Source organism: Eptesicus fuscus, chromosome 14 (genome assembly GCF_027574615.1).
Source record: "Eptesicus fuscus isolate TK198812 chromosome 14, DD_ASM_mEF_20220401, whole genome shotgun sequence".
Classification (NCBI taxonomy): domain Eukaryota; kingdom Metazoa; phylum Chordata; class Mammalia; order Chiroptera; family Vespertilionidae; genus Eptesicus; species Eptesicus fuscus.
The window spans coordinates 7,297,924-7,311,290 of record NC_072486.1 but is presented as its reverse complement, the minus strand read 5'-3'; the positions used below and the strand labels follow the sequence as shown (position 1 = coordinate 7,311,290).

The 13,367-nt window shown below is 46.0% G+C and overlaps 1 protein-coding gene across 3 annotated transcripts in view; it reads right to left on the bottom strand.

Annotated features, from left to right (window-relative positions):
- Positions 1-5,121, bottom strand: part of NT5C3A (5'-nucleotidase, cytosolic IIIA) — a 49,089-nt gene extending 43,968 nt beyond the window's left edge. Inside the window, exons 1-2 of one of the 3 annotated variants that reach the window (XM_054725966.1) lie at positions 4,904-5,121; positions 3,026-3,135 (exon numbers count right to left, since the gene is read on the bottom strand). In XM_054725966.1, coding sequence (XP_054581941.1) covers positions 3,026-3,135; positions 4,904-5,041 — 248 coding nt within the window. In that variant the 5' untranslated portion in view covers positions 5,042-5,121. The remainder of the gene's footprint in view (positions 1-3,025; positions 3,136-4,903) is intronic. The other 2 variants (XM_008147425.3, XM_054725967.1) reach the window with 2 other exon arrangements.
- Between the last annotated feature and the right edge of the window lie 8,246 nt (positions 5,122-13,367).

Here is a 13,367-nt window from a genome sequence, read left to right as displayed (position 1 = left end):
AGGTACGTTCCCTTGACCGGGAATCAAACCCAGGACCCTTCAGTTCGAGGGCTGGTACACTACCACTGGGCCACAGCAGCCAGGGCCCAAACACATTTTAATGGTGTAAAGATGCTCCCATAACTGTCTTCTTTAGAAGCCATACTTAGAACTTAATTTTGTACACCACAGTCTTTTTAATCACTAGCACTTATTTTTACTCCGCTTCAAGTACAGGGTCTTTCTTTCATGAGGAAAACTTGCAGTTATTACTATTTCCTGAAGATTTTATTATTGTTAACGCTCTTATATTTAGGCTAAAAGTCTATAAATGCTATCTGTAGACTATAAAATATGGAAGCAATGTCCACGAATAAAAACCAATCAAGTAAAAAAAAAAATCAACCAAGTATAAACACTAAAGTTGTCATGTATCATTCAATATGAAAATGTTGATTACATTTCCCGGCCTCAGAGCCTCATCCTTCAAAGACTAAGCTCTGTGTTGAAGTGGGTTTCTCTGCCTGACAGGAGGAAACTTCCGGTCAGGGCTCAACCTTTGTTCCAGAAGCTTTGATTTTATGGAGAGACTAGCCATACCTGGCTGCCAGGTCTGATCTGAGAGGAGGAGGGACCTGGGAGAGAACTGGTCGGATCTGAGTAGGCATGCTTGACTGGATTGGTGAGTTAAAACTGAGGCGTGATGGTCAACAGATATGAGGGAGGCCTCAGTATTGCATGACTCCCAGAAAGACTGGAGGGAGAAAGGAATTCAGGCTTACCATTATATCATAATTCATCCCCGAAGACCAGTCACATTTGTGCAAAATTCAACGCTATATGTATGAACTTCCATATACATGTTTGGCAATCTTAACCTTTTTAGTCCAGTTTACAAAAACTGCAAGTGATCCTTACTGGGGATAATTAGAAAGAGTAGTTTTTTTTGTTTTTGTTTTTTAAACTATACTAGTATTTTTATTGAATTCAGAGAGGAAGGAAGAGGGAGAGATAGAAATATCAAAGATGAGAGAGAAACATCCATTGGCTGCCTCCTGCACGCCACCTACTGGGGATCAGGCCGGCAACCCGGACATGTGCCCTGACTGGGAATCGAGCCGTGACCTCCTGGTTCATAGGTCGATGCTCAACCATTGAGCCACACCGGCTGGGCTGGAAAGAGTAATTTTGACAATGAAAGCGGAGGAGAGAGAAAGGTGAAAGTAAATAAGACCAGTGGCTAAAATTATGCCCCACTAGTGTCCATAAAGAAAAATGATTTTAGAGGGGCTGACACTCCGTGCTTTGGTATAATAGTTACAGCTACTATTTAGTAAAGTTACTACGCTTCACACTGAACTGTTTTTTATTTTATTTTATTCTGTTATTATTATTGTTTTCACACACAACACTGGCACCAAATGTGTGGGGGTTTTCTTCACACCAACCAATTCAACTCCACGGCCAATTCAATTTTCACACTATTTATAGTGAGTGAAGGGCGCAGTCCCACAAATCTGCCCCCTACTTTAGATGCCAGTGGGCAAGTCCCAGGTTGCCCACCCACAGGTCTGATGGACTGGGTGTAAATTCGAGGGCTCCCACAATCCCTTCCTCAAGTCCCACAATTGGCACGCAACTCAGGAGAGTGCTCTACTGATGGTTACGGGTTTACTACGAAGGATACAAGTCCGAACAACCACATGGAAGGGAAGCATAGGGCCAGCTGTGGGAGAAGGGGTGTACAGCCCCATGCCCCATCCAAGCACGCCGCCCGCCCAGCACCGTGAGGTACCCACCAACCTGACAGCTCTCCTTTAGGGGTTTTTAGGGAGGCTCTGTTGTGCAGGCAAGATTGATTAATTCACTGGCCAGAGATGATTGGCCCAAACCCCAGCCCTTTTCCCCTCTACAGAAGGGGACTGAAAGTTCCATCCTGTAACCACGCCTTGATCTTTATGGGTACCAGCCCACATCGCACATCTTGGGGCCACCAGATGGCAGAGTCCATCTCATTAGCATACAAGAGACAGTCCTAACACTTGCCAGAGTCCAAGTGTTTTATGGGCTGGGTGCCAGGAACGTGGGACAAACTCCAAATATATATATATTTCTTATAGTGTCATGGATATATAAAAAAAAAAACAAATAAAAAAAACACACAAGGAAAATCTGAGAAACTGTCCCAGCCAGGATGGGATAGGGAGACATGATGACAAAATGTAATGTGATATTCTGAATGGAATCTTGGGGCAGAGGACATTAGGCAAAATCAAAGAAAATCTGAACAAAGTATGGATATTTAAAATGTATAAATAAGGGGGAAGGGGACTCCTAAAAAAGAAAGAAAAAAAATCAAAATAAAATATATGAATAAGTATTAATTTTAACAAATGCCCCATACTAATGTTAGTAACAGGGGACAACTGGTTGTGGAGTACAAGAGGACTCTACTTACCTGCTCAATTGTTCCGTAAATTTAAAAATATTCCAAAATAAAATGTTTATTTAAAAATAAAGTGTATTGACTACGATTAATGAATTAGTAATCTTAAATAGATTTGGGTTGCAAGGAAGAGAAATCTACCCAAACTAGCTTCATTAATAGGTAAGGCTGGCTGCTACAGGGTCTTAGGGACACACAAAATGATGAGTAATTGTGCAGGGGCGGGGAGGGGAGGCCAGTGGGGAAGTCAATAAGGGGGGGGGCGGTAAAGGAGACATATGTACTACTATCTGTAATACTTTAAACAATAAAATAAATAAATAGGCTTGAAGGGAAAGAAACAGCAACATCATGAAAGGGCCCCTCTTATCTCTGAAGACCTCTGGCATGTGGCTGACTTCCCTTCTGTCTGTTTCCCTCGGTGCCTCACAGAGCATTTCAGCAGCAGGGTGTGCAGGCCACTAGCAACTCCCTGCGTCTCTTACGTAAAAATCCTCCAAGCAGTACATCCTACCAAACCCAGTGCCAGAAGTCATTTGCTTACCTCGTCAGCTATGGACAGGCCCACTGTGGGCAGGTAGGTACTGCTGGTTCCACTACCTGGGACCAGTTTCAGCTATATCCACTGGACATCCATGGGTTTGTTCAGATTCTCTAAGGTGGGGGGTTTTTGAGGGTGAGGCGGGCACAGCATGCCCCCTAAAACACATCTATTACCAAGAGATAAAACCAGGATTTGAATCTAGGTCTTCCGATTCCCAAACAAATGCTTATCCCATTTGAAGAAGTAAAATTACAAGTTAAAAGCATCAAGTTCTTTTGACTTTTTTCCTTTTAATAGCTACTAGCAGTCAGCCCATACGTCACAATGTGAATATGATAGTATGTATACATATGCATATGTAAAGATTGCCTGGTCCCTCTCTTCATGAAGGTGGCAAACTGTCCATGATGGTTCACTGTGGAATTGTGCGAGAGCATTCATTTTTAGCTCTTTTGGTTTAGAGAAGTGACGTAACAGATGAACCCACAGTTCCACACACAGAACCACACACCAGCAGGTATGGCAATCAGTGTGCGCATGTGTATTATAAATTTTTCCAAAATAAAATTAAGTTTTATGGGTCACATAAAGATACTCGTGAGTATGCCGAAACCGGTTTGGCTCAGTGGATAGAGCGTCGGCCTGCGGACTGAGGGGGTCCCAGGTTCGGTTCCGGTCAAGGGCATGTACATTGGTTGCGGGCACATCCCCGGTGGGGGGTGTGCAGGAGGCAGCTGATCCATGTTTCTCTCTCATCGATGTTTCTAGCTCTCTATCCCCTCTCCCTTCCTCTCTGTAAAAAAATCAATAAAAAAATAAATAAAAAAAGATACTCGTGAGTAAATTCTTGGTTTGGGACAAAAGGAAGCCACCAAAGTTCTCTCCGCTGGACAGCACTGTAAACAAAATGAAATGTCTAAGATAAAAACTATCTGCTGTGGGTATACAAGTGGAGAAAAGAATAACCCAAGAATAATTGAATGCTAGCAATAAACAAAACCTAGAAATATAATTGACATATGAGACATGAAGGAGTTAATTTTTTTTTTTTTTACTCTTAGTAATGGAAAGTATTTCTGTACTCAACCTGCGGCCAAAAGCAACCAAATAGTTTATCTGACCCATCAGATCTTATCGCTGAGGCTGAAATATTCTAAGTAGTGCATGAACCTAAAATGATTAGTGTTTAGTAGAGTCGTAGACTGTCAACTGATTTGTCAAAAATATTTGACTCCAGATGCTCACCTGGAATATTCCTGGAGTATATACTCAGTAAGTACATTGGAATGCAACTCAGTGGGTTACCTGTCTTGATTAATGAACTCTAATTTTTTTTTTTAAAAAAAACCTCTGACGTTGTTGCAAACACTCCTTATAACGTTCCTCAAATAGAATTCTCGAAACATTATATTACAATAAAATTGTAAATAGACTTCTAAAATGTTATGCAATAGGTTTTTTTTTGGGGAAATGAACACAAAGATACCTCTTGGCGGTTTGAAACAAGAAGAAATAAATAACATTCAAATACAAAATAAACAGCTCTGAACTCCAGCTGGACTAATGGCATTCTTTTAGCCACGGAGCAGGCACACCTACCTATTCATGATCTAACTCATCCTCGCCGCGGCGCAGAAACACCCCCTCTGCCAGAACCGGATCGGTTGCCAGGGTTTGCAGGGGATGCGGGGAGGAGGGAGAAAGCTGTCCAGAGGTTCGGTTTATCTCTATAGAAACGGACTTTGCAGCAGGAGGTAGCTGGTTTCCTTATCACCTATTCGCTGCCTTTCTGTTTCAAAGGGAGACCTAACCAAGGCTCCGAGTGCCGCCATCGGGGGTCCCGAACGGGTCCCCTGGGCGCCCCTAGCATTCCAGCCCGCGTGCCCCGCGGGTCCTCTCTCCGGCTCTCACGCGCGCCGGGTACCCGCACTCACCATCTCGATGATCTTGGTCTTCCGCCCCGTCTTCCTCTTCAAGGTGAATATGTACTGGGCCAGCACCACGCCCGCCACCAGGGCACACACACTGGCGCTCGCCACCGCGCCCATCCTCGCCACGGCCGCCCGGTCCATGGACAGATCCTCGCGCGCCTCCCAAGCGGAAAAGAACAGGTCTCGGGGCCGCTGGGGGCCTTCGCAGCGCGAGCTTGAAAGGCCAGGACGCCCCGCCCCCGCCGCTAGGAGCTAGCCCCGCCCCCGCCCCAAGCCCCGCCTCCGAGCGCCGAGGGGCGGGGCCAGGCTAAAGCGGGAGGGCGTGGCCTGCGTCGGAGGCCGGGGCGGCAGGTGGGCCTACCCGAGCCAAGGTCCGGGTGCTGTCCAAGCACTGAAAAGGGAATTGTATTAATTACCTGTCTCTGCTAAGGAGGGCCACGCAGGGGTTCATTGTAGCCCCACCCAATAGGAATCCGATTCCAACCTTGGTCCATTAAAAACAAAAGTTCCTCGACGTCCCGCCTCCTGGGTCTGGACTACAACCCCCAGAAGGCCGCGCGGTGCCGCCTCCTAACCTGCGCAGTAGCGTTGGCGGTAAAGTACGGCCGAGTGCAGCGCCGCCAGCACGGCCGCGTAGAAAGGGGACCAGGGGTAGGTGAGGAAGTATTTTCAAACCACAAATCTGATGAGGGTCCCTTTCATTTACAGCAGGAGTACAAATTAAAACGATGGAATCTCATCTCCAAGTTTCATTTCTGTTTCTCCGGTAACGAATCCGTACTCTGGTAATACCTTTTAGCTCAATCATGGTCACAGAACAATTGCCCTGGTTTTTATAATTAAAATAAAGGGGACGCCCTAGCCAATGTGGCTCAGTGGATAGAGTGTCGGCCTGCGGACTGAAGGGTCCCGGGTTCGATTCCTGTCTGTTGCAGGCTCAATCCCCGGCCTGTTTGGGGCCGTTGGGGAAGCAACCAATCCATGTGAGGAGACACATCAATGTTTCTCTCTCTGTCCTTCACTCTCCCTTCCACTCTCTCCAAAAATCAGTGGAAAAATAGCCTCGAGTGAGGATTAATAAATAAATAAATAAATTGGGAAAAAAGAATATGTAAAGAACTCCCAATAACTCATCAACAAAAGCAAACCCAATTAAAAAATGGGCCAAAGGCTCAGCTAAACAAATGGCCAACAAGCTTCTGGAAACATGCTCAACCTCATCAGGAAATGCAAATCAAAACCACAAGGTACATGCTCTTGACCGGAATCGAACCTGGGACCTTTCAGTCTGAAGGCCGATGCTCTATCCACTGAGCCAAACCGGTTTCGGCAGTTAGTTGCTTCTTGTATGTGCCCTGACTGGGGATCAAACCTGAAACCTTAGAGTATGGGAGGACGCTCTAACCAACTGAGCTACCTGGCCAGCAACCAGTGTGGCCTTGGGGGAGCCCTTGTCTCTGTGCCACACCTGCAGTTCCCTTTCTTCTCCTAACCCCTCCCTGCCCCACACACGTTCCCATTAGCTTCCTCACTCCCAAGCTCCAGGGGGCCTTCCTTTCCCTCTTATCACTTGTTTCTTAAGCCCATTTTTTCTAACCTCTGTGATTTACCAAATAAGTGTTCTCTTAAAAAAAAAAGTGCAATAGAGGGGTCAGGGGTTATTTTCTGGTTAGTTTCATTTTAAAGAATGTCATCAAGAACATCGTTGAAGCCCTAGACAGTTTGGGTCAGTGGATAGAGCGTTGGCCTGCGGACCAAAGGGTCCCAGGTGCAATTGTGCCTTGGTTGCAGGCTCCTCCCTGGCCCAGGCCTTGGTCAGGATGTGCACAGGAGACAACCAATCAATGGGTTTCTCTCACATCGGTGTTTCTCTCTGTCTTTCCCTCTCTCTTCCACTCTCTCTGAGAGATCAATGGGCAAATATCCTCAGGTGAGGATTAAAAAAAAAAGAACATCATTGAAGAGGGATGGTTTGGAATATAAAAACCATTTGCTCCTAGTGTCCTTGGTTAGGAAAGATAAAACCTTGTGATTCATTAGCTGGCTGTAAATTGCTCAGATTGTTTGGCCTTGTTTAATTATATTGCCTCAGTTTCCCTTATTCCACTTGTCAAGGAATATCCTTAGCTTCTTTCTGTCCTGCCTTAACCTCACACCTAATCCCCGGGAAACCACTGATTTGTTCAGCATAATGCCCTTGGGATCTATGGAAACTGGATCAAGACCCATTTGTAGCTCCGTAGGGCTACTTGCATCAGTCTGACTTACCAGCCACGTTCAAGGCCTTCCCCCTGGGAATCTGCCACATAGCTATCTGTAGTCTCTGTCTCTTGGTCGGCAAACAGCACAGTTTTATGGGCATGTTTGTACCTCAGAGGGTAGAGAGGAATATATCTACATTCAGCCTATCTCTGCATTGTTACAGTCCCTCCAATGTCCATTCCTTTCATCCACCCAGGTGGCCATTTCAAACAAGCACAGAAGGCTAAACACTTGCCTAGAATGAAACAGTAGATTCTAGGGGGAAAAGTAAAAGAAGAAAATCATACATGGAAAGAAGAGCAGGAGATATTAAATTGCACTGAAACTAATACATTATTTCTCAGGAAAATCTTGGCCCTGACCTTCCACCAAGAGGAGGTTGAAAGGCCTTTGATTCAGAGAGTTTATTTCAGATTCCTCAAGATTATACACCCTGCCCCCAGACCTAATGATTATTAAATCTTTTAAATATATATATATATTATTGATTTTTTACAGAGAGGAAGGGAGAGGAAGTTAGAAACATCGATGAGAGAGAAACATCAATCAGCTGCCTCCTGCACACCCCCTCCTGGGGATGTGCCCACAACCAAGGTACATGCCCTTGACCGGAATCGAACCTGGGACCCTTGAGTCCGCAGGCCGACGCTCTAACCACTGAGCCAAACCAGTCAGGGCTGATTATTAAATCTTATGGTTCTCCAACTGTTGGGCAACATAAAGTAGTTACAGTTCAAAAATACTGCCAGAGACAACAATTCCAAGCCTGCAACAGCTCCATGTACTCGGCTGGGTGGGAAACTACACGTATTGTCTAAATAACATATTGTCCATACACACATGTCTAATAGAGCTTCCCGACTGGTATGCCACCTGTGGAGGTTAACAGTATGCCGGAATGTGGCTTCCCCCTCCAAGATGTGCACAAAACCCATCATTTGTGCATGTCCCAACAGGAGAAGTCTTCTGTTGAGATATAAATATCTAGTAGGTAGAATGGAGATGGAGATTTGGGAGTGAGCAGTATGTTGGTTGTATTTGAAGCGCTGAGAATGGGTGAAAATGTGAAGTGGCATAAAAGGGAAGAAACTTTAGGGCTATAATCTGGAGAATCTTTATACATAAAAGCTTAAGCAACCAAACAAACGAACGACTGGTTGACAGGTCGCTATGACGTGCACTGACCACCAGGGGGAAGATGCTCAATGCAGGAGCTGCCCCCTGGTGGTTAGTGCACTCCCACAGCTAATCTCCTGCAGCTGGCCAATCTCCCCCCAGCCAGGCAGCCCCAATTGGCCCAATCAGGATTGGGACTGGGCGAGACAGCCCTATCTGCCCCGATTGGCCCTGATCACCAGCCAGGCCAAAGGACTCTACCTGTGCATGAATTCGTGCACCGGGCCTCTAGTATGAATATAAAGAGAGAAGTTTGGGAAGAGAAGCCAGTAAAATACTTTGAGAAGGTCACGTAGTTGCCTGGCTGGTGGAGATGGCTCAGTGGTTGAGCGTCAACCCAGGAGCCAGGAGATCAGGGTTAGGTTTCCCGTCAGGGCACATGCCTGGGTTTCAGATTCCATCCCCAGGAGGGGGCACGCCGGAAGCTGCCAATCAATGATTCTTTCTCATCATTGATGTTTCTATCTCTGTCTCCCTCTCCCTTCCTCTCTGAAATCAATAAAATATATTTTGAAAACAAACAAACAAACAAACAAACAAAAACAGCCCTACCTGGTTTGGCTCAGTGGGTAGAGCGCCAGCCTGTGGATTGAAGGGTCCCGGGTTCTGTTCAGGTCAAGGGCACATGCCTGGGTTGTGAGCTCATCCCCAATAGGGGGCCTGCAGGAGGCAGCCAATCAATGATTCGCTCTCACCATTGCTGTTTCTGACTCTCCCTCTCCCTTCCTCTCTGAAATAAGTAAAAAAATAATATATAAAAAAAATAGGAAAAAAAACCAAAACAATACAAAGCACTAATGGAGGGGGGAGTTAAGAACTGTGAGGGGGACAAGAAACTGTCCAGGTCTGGGAAGGAGCCCACACCAGGGCGTCTACACGCAACCGGTGGGCCCAGAGGGAAGGGCTGAGGTTGCTGGCGTGGCTGGTGCAGAGCGGCTCTGTTCCTGCCCCGTAGGCCCCGGCGCGCTTTGGCGGGGCCTTCCTTCCGGCAGAGCCACCGGGCCAGGGGGAGGGGTGTCCTTGCCCAGGGCGCATGCGCCGGGAGGGGCCGCGCCTGTGCAGCACGCAGCACGTGCCGCCCTGTGGTGCACATGAGGGCGGGCGAGGGCTCCGCAGACACAGCAGACGTTCCTGGTTGCAGAAGGTAGGCCAGAGGCGGGTTGGCGTCGCAGACTTCAGGATAGAGCTGGTCGGTGTGCCCAGGCCAGAGCAGGGGCCTTGCGGAGGGTGTGAGGCGGGCAGGGAGACACTGGCTTGCAGGGAAGGGGTGTGTGTGTGTGTGTGTGTGTGTGTGTGTGTGTGTGTGTAGGGAAGGGGTGTGTGTGTGTGTGTGTGTGTGGTGCGTTAGTTGAGCCCGAGTGCAGCCCCTGGCATTCCAGGCCGGCACTGGAGTTCTCCGCCTCTCCGAGGCCTCAGCCTCCCCCAGGGAACCTAGACTTTCTTGTCACCACCTGGGGCCCTGGCTTTGGGCAGCTCTCCTCTGGCCCCAAGTGCAGTGCAACCCTCGGTGTCCTGGCTGTCAGGTGAGCGGGAAGAGAAGGTGAGGAGCCTGCCACCCAGGCTTGGCGTTAAGAAGGGGGAGGACTAGGATGACTTCTCTCTCTCTCTTTTTTTTTTTTTTTTAAAAAAATATATATATTTTATTGATTTTTTACAGAGAGGAAGGGAGAGGGATAGAGAGTGAGAAACATCAATGAGAGAGAAACATCGATCAGCTGCCTCCTGCACACCCCCTAGTTGGTATGTGCCTGCAACCACGGTACATGCCCTTGACTGGAATCGAACCTGGGACCCTTGAGTCCACAGGCCCACACTCTAGCCACTGAGCCACACCGGTTAGGGCTAGGATGACGTCTCTACTTTCACAGCATCGTACCCGACAGAGGGCGATGGGCCTTTCCTAAATGCGAACATCTGTTTTTTCAGCCTAGAAGATGAACTCTCCAGAAGAAAAGAGACATTCTGAGGAAAACAAACCCACACCCTTTTGTTACCTGGATGGCGAGGCTCGGCAGCCTCGCCCTAAGTGCTGGGGCCAGAATTATGTCTATAATCCACGCTCTGTTCCTGGGGCAGGTAAGGAATCTGCATAGAAGTCCAATGGGGTCGGGCACCCTCCTAAACCAAAGCCTGAAGGTTTTCTGGTGTCTCCAATGCCTGGAGGGTTTTATAAACTTTTCTCCCTTGTGGCAGCTCAGAAGTTCACACTAAGAGGTGAAATGTGAATCTAGCTTTATGCCAGGTACTCTGCTAAATCCTCGGAGTGATTCTCTCATGCCACCTCTCAACAACCTCCTGAGCTAGGTATTGCTGTCCTTGCTTCACACGTAAGGGGACGGAGGCCAGGACAGTCAGTGAATTGCCTGGGGTCACACAGTAGTCCAACCAAAACCTCATGCTCTGAGACCAGTCTGGTTGGAAGAGTTAGCCCAGAGCTCCCATAATTGTTTCAACAAGGCCTACAAATTGTAAAAATCTTTTACATCGAAGCGAAAAAAATACTCTGGGAAGAATAAATAAGTGGTTTAAAGGGAAGGGGGTTTGCCCAGGCCGGTGTTGCTCAGTTGGTTGGAGCATCATCCTGTGCCCTGAAGAGTCCTGGGTTTGATTCCTGGTCAGAGCACATACCCAGGTTGCAGTTTTGATCCCTGGTCTGGGCTTGATGGGAGGCTCTCACATTGATTTCTCTCCCTCTCCATCCCCTCTCTAAAAAAAATAATCCATTAGAGATAAGTGGGGTTTAAGGAGAGCAGTAAGGAGGTATGTAGGGCAGGCCAGGTGGGGCTGTAAATTGAGTAGGAGTGAGTGATTCTCTTATCTGCAGTAGCAAAGAGTGTCTCAGGGGCCTTACCCTTATTCTTGTGTCCCCTTCCGTAGATAAAACATGTTGTGTACACTACTCATCTTTTCCCAAGTGGAAAACTAGGTGTGATAAGGAGTGCGCTTGAGTTTATCAGTGACTACGCCCCGCTGGGTAGTAGGAGCTGTTGATGGCAATTTCAAAGTTGCAGTCCAAGCCAGGAGGAATTCTGTCAGTATATGGCATGTGGACGCCAGCCATGTCTCTGGTGTGGCTGGCTGCCTACCTGGCAGATTTTGGACTTGCATCTCCCTATGAGCCAATTCCTTAAAGCAAAGTTTTTTCTGCATAGAAATGTTCCCTTGGCTCTTTCTGGAGATCCCTAACTAATAGGGATGTGGAGATGCTATTTTGATTGTGCAGAGGAACAAATTGTGTGAGGAAAACCATTTGTATTTCCTTTGCTACTTAGTTCAAGACCAGTTGACTATGTTGATGTGGTCTATTTGTGGATTCTCTGTGTTTTTCCATTGATCTATTTTTGATTTTTTCCTTAAATGTGAGCCTGTTGGATCTGATGTTTTTTTGTTTTGGAAGGTTATTATTCAAGTTCTTTAATAAAAATAGACCTACTTAGTCCATTTCCAGTTGGGTGTTGGCAAATATTGTCTTTTAAGGAATTGGTCCATTTTTATCTAGATTATGAAAATTGTGTCAATAGTAAAGATAAAGAAATGCCCATGGTTATGGCAGCTATGTACTCTCATTTCTGATATTTGTAATTTTGTCTTTTTACTTAGCTTAGCTAGAGGATTATCAATTTTTGCTCTTTTTAGTGTACCAACTTTTGGTATTGGTTCCCCTATTGAGTTCCTGTTTTCAGTTTCAATGATTCTGCTGTAATGTTTATTTCTTTGGATTTAATTTACTCTGTTTTACTAGATTCCTATGTTAGAAGCTAGATGATTTTTATTATTTTTTTAATCCTCACCTGAGGGTATGTTCAATTATTATTTTTTTTAAGCGAGGAAGGCAGAGAGAGGTGGAAAGAAACATTGATGTGTGAAACATCAATGGGTTGCCTTCTGTATACACCCCAACCAGGGATTGAACTCACAACCTTTTTGGTGTACAGAACGATGTTGCAATCAACTGAGCCACCAGGCACGGCATAGAAGCTGAATGATTTTTAGATCTTTTCTAATACATGCATTCAATGGTATAAATTTCCCTGCTTTTATGTTCAAAATATTTAATTTCTCCTGAGACTTCATTTACTCATGTGTTCAGCAGTGTGTTTAATCTCAAAATATTTGGGGATTTTTCCAGCTACCTTATTATTTTCTACATTAATTCAGTTGTGGTCTAAGAGCCTCCTGTAGTTTATATTTTTAATTAAATCTTTATTGTTGAAAGTATTGCATATGTCCCCTTTTCTTCCCCCATGACCCCTTCTAGCCTGCCCCCGCTCTTGTAGTTTCACCCTCTGTTAAGGGCATACAAGGTATTGTTATATCTCAGTGAACAATTGACTTTTAGGTAATGCCCCTCTTTATCCCTGAAGACTTTTCTTGCTTTAAAATAAAATACATCTTCTCCCACTCTCTTTATTTTCTTTAAAAAAAATATGTATTTTTTTTTTTTTTTTATTGCCCTAACTGGCTTGGCTCAGTGAATAGAGAGTCGGCCTGTGGACTGAAGGGTCCCGGGCTTGATTCCAGTCAAGGGCATGTACCTTGGTTACAGTCTCTTCCCTGGCCCCGGGCCCTGATTGGGCGTGTGCAGGAGGTAACCTATTCCTGTGCTTCCCTCACATCGGAGCTTCTCTTTGTCTTTCCCTCTCTTTTTCTCTCTAAAAATCCATGGAAAAATATCTTCTGGTGAGGATTAAAAAACACACACAAACAAAGAAAATAAATAAAAATGACTTAAAATATATATTTTTAGTGATTTCAGAGAGGAAGGGAGAGAGAGATAGAAACATCAATGATGAGAGAAAATAATTGATCAGCTACCTCCTGCATGCCTCACACTGGGGATCGAGCCTTCAACCCCTGCATGTGCCCTGACTGAAAATTGAACTGTGACCTCCTGGTGCGTATGTTTTGGTAGCAATTGGAGGGGAGTGGAGAAGGGTCCCAGGAAAGGGAAGAGAAGTTGGTGTAGTGGAGGAATCCGTATATGGCTAGAGTCTGTGGTATTATCTAATACTGTAACTGGAGGGAGTGG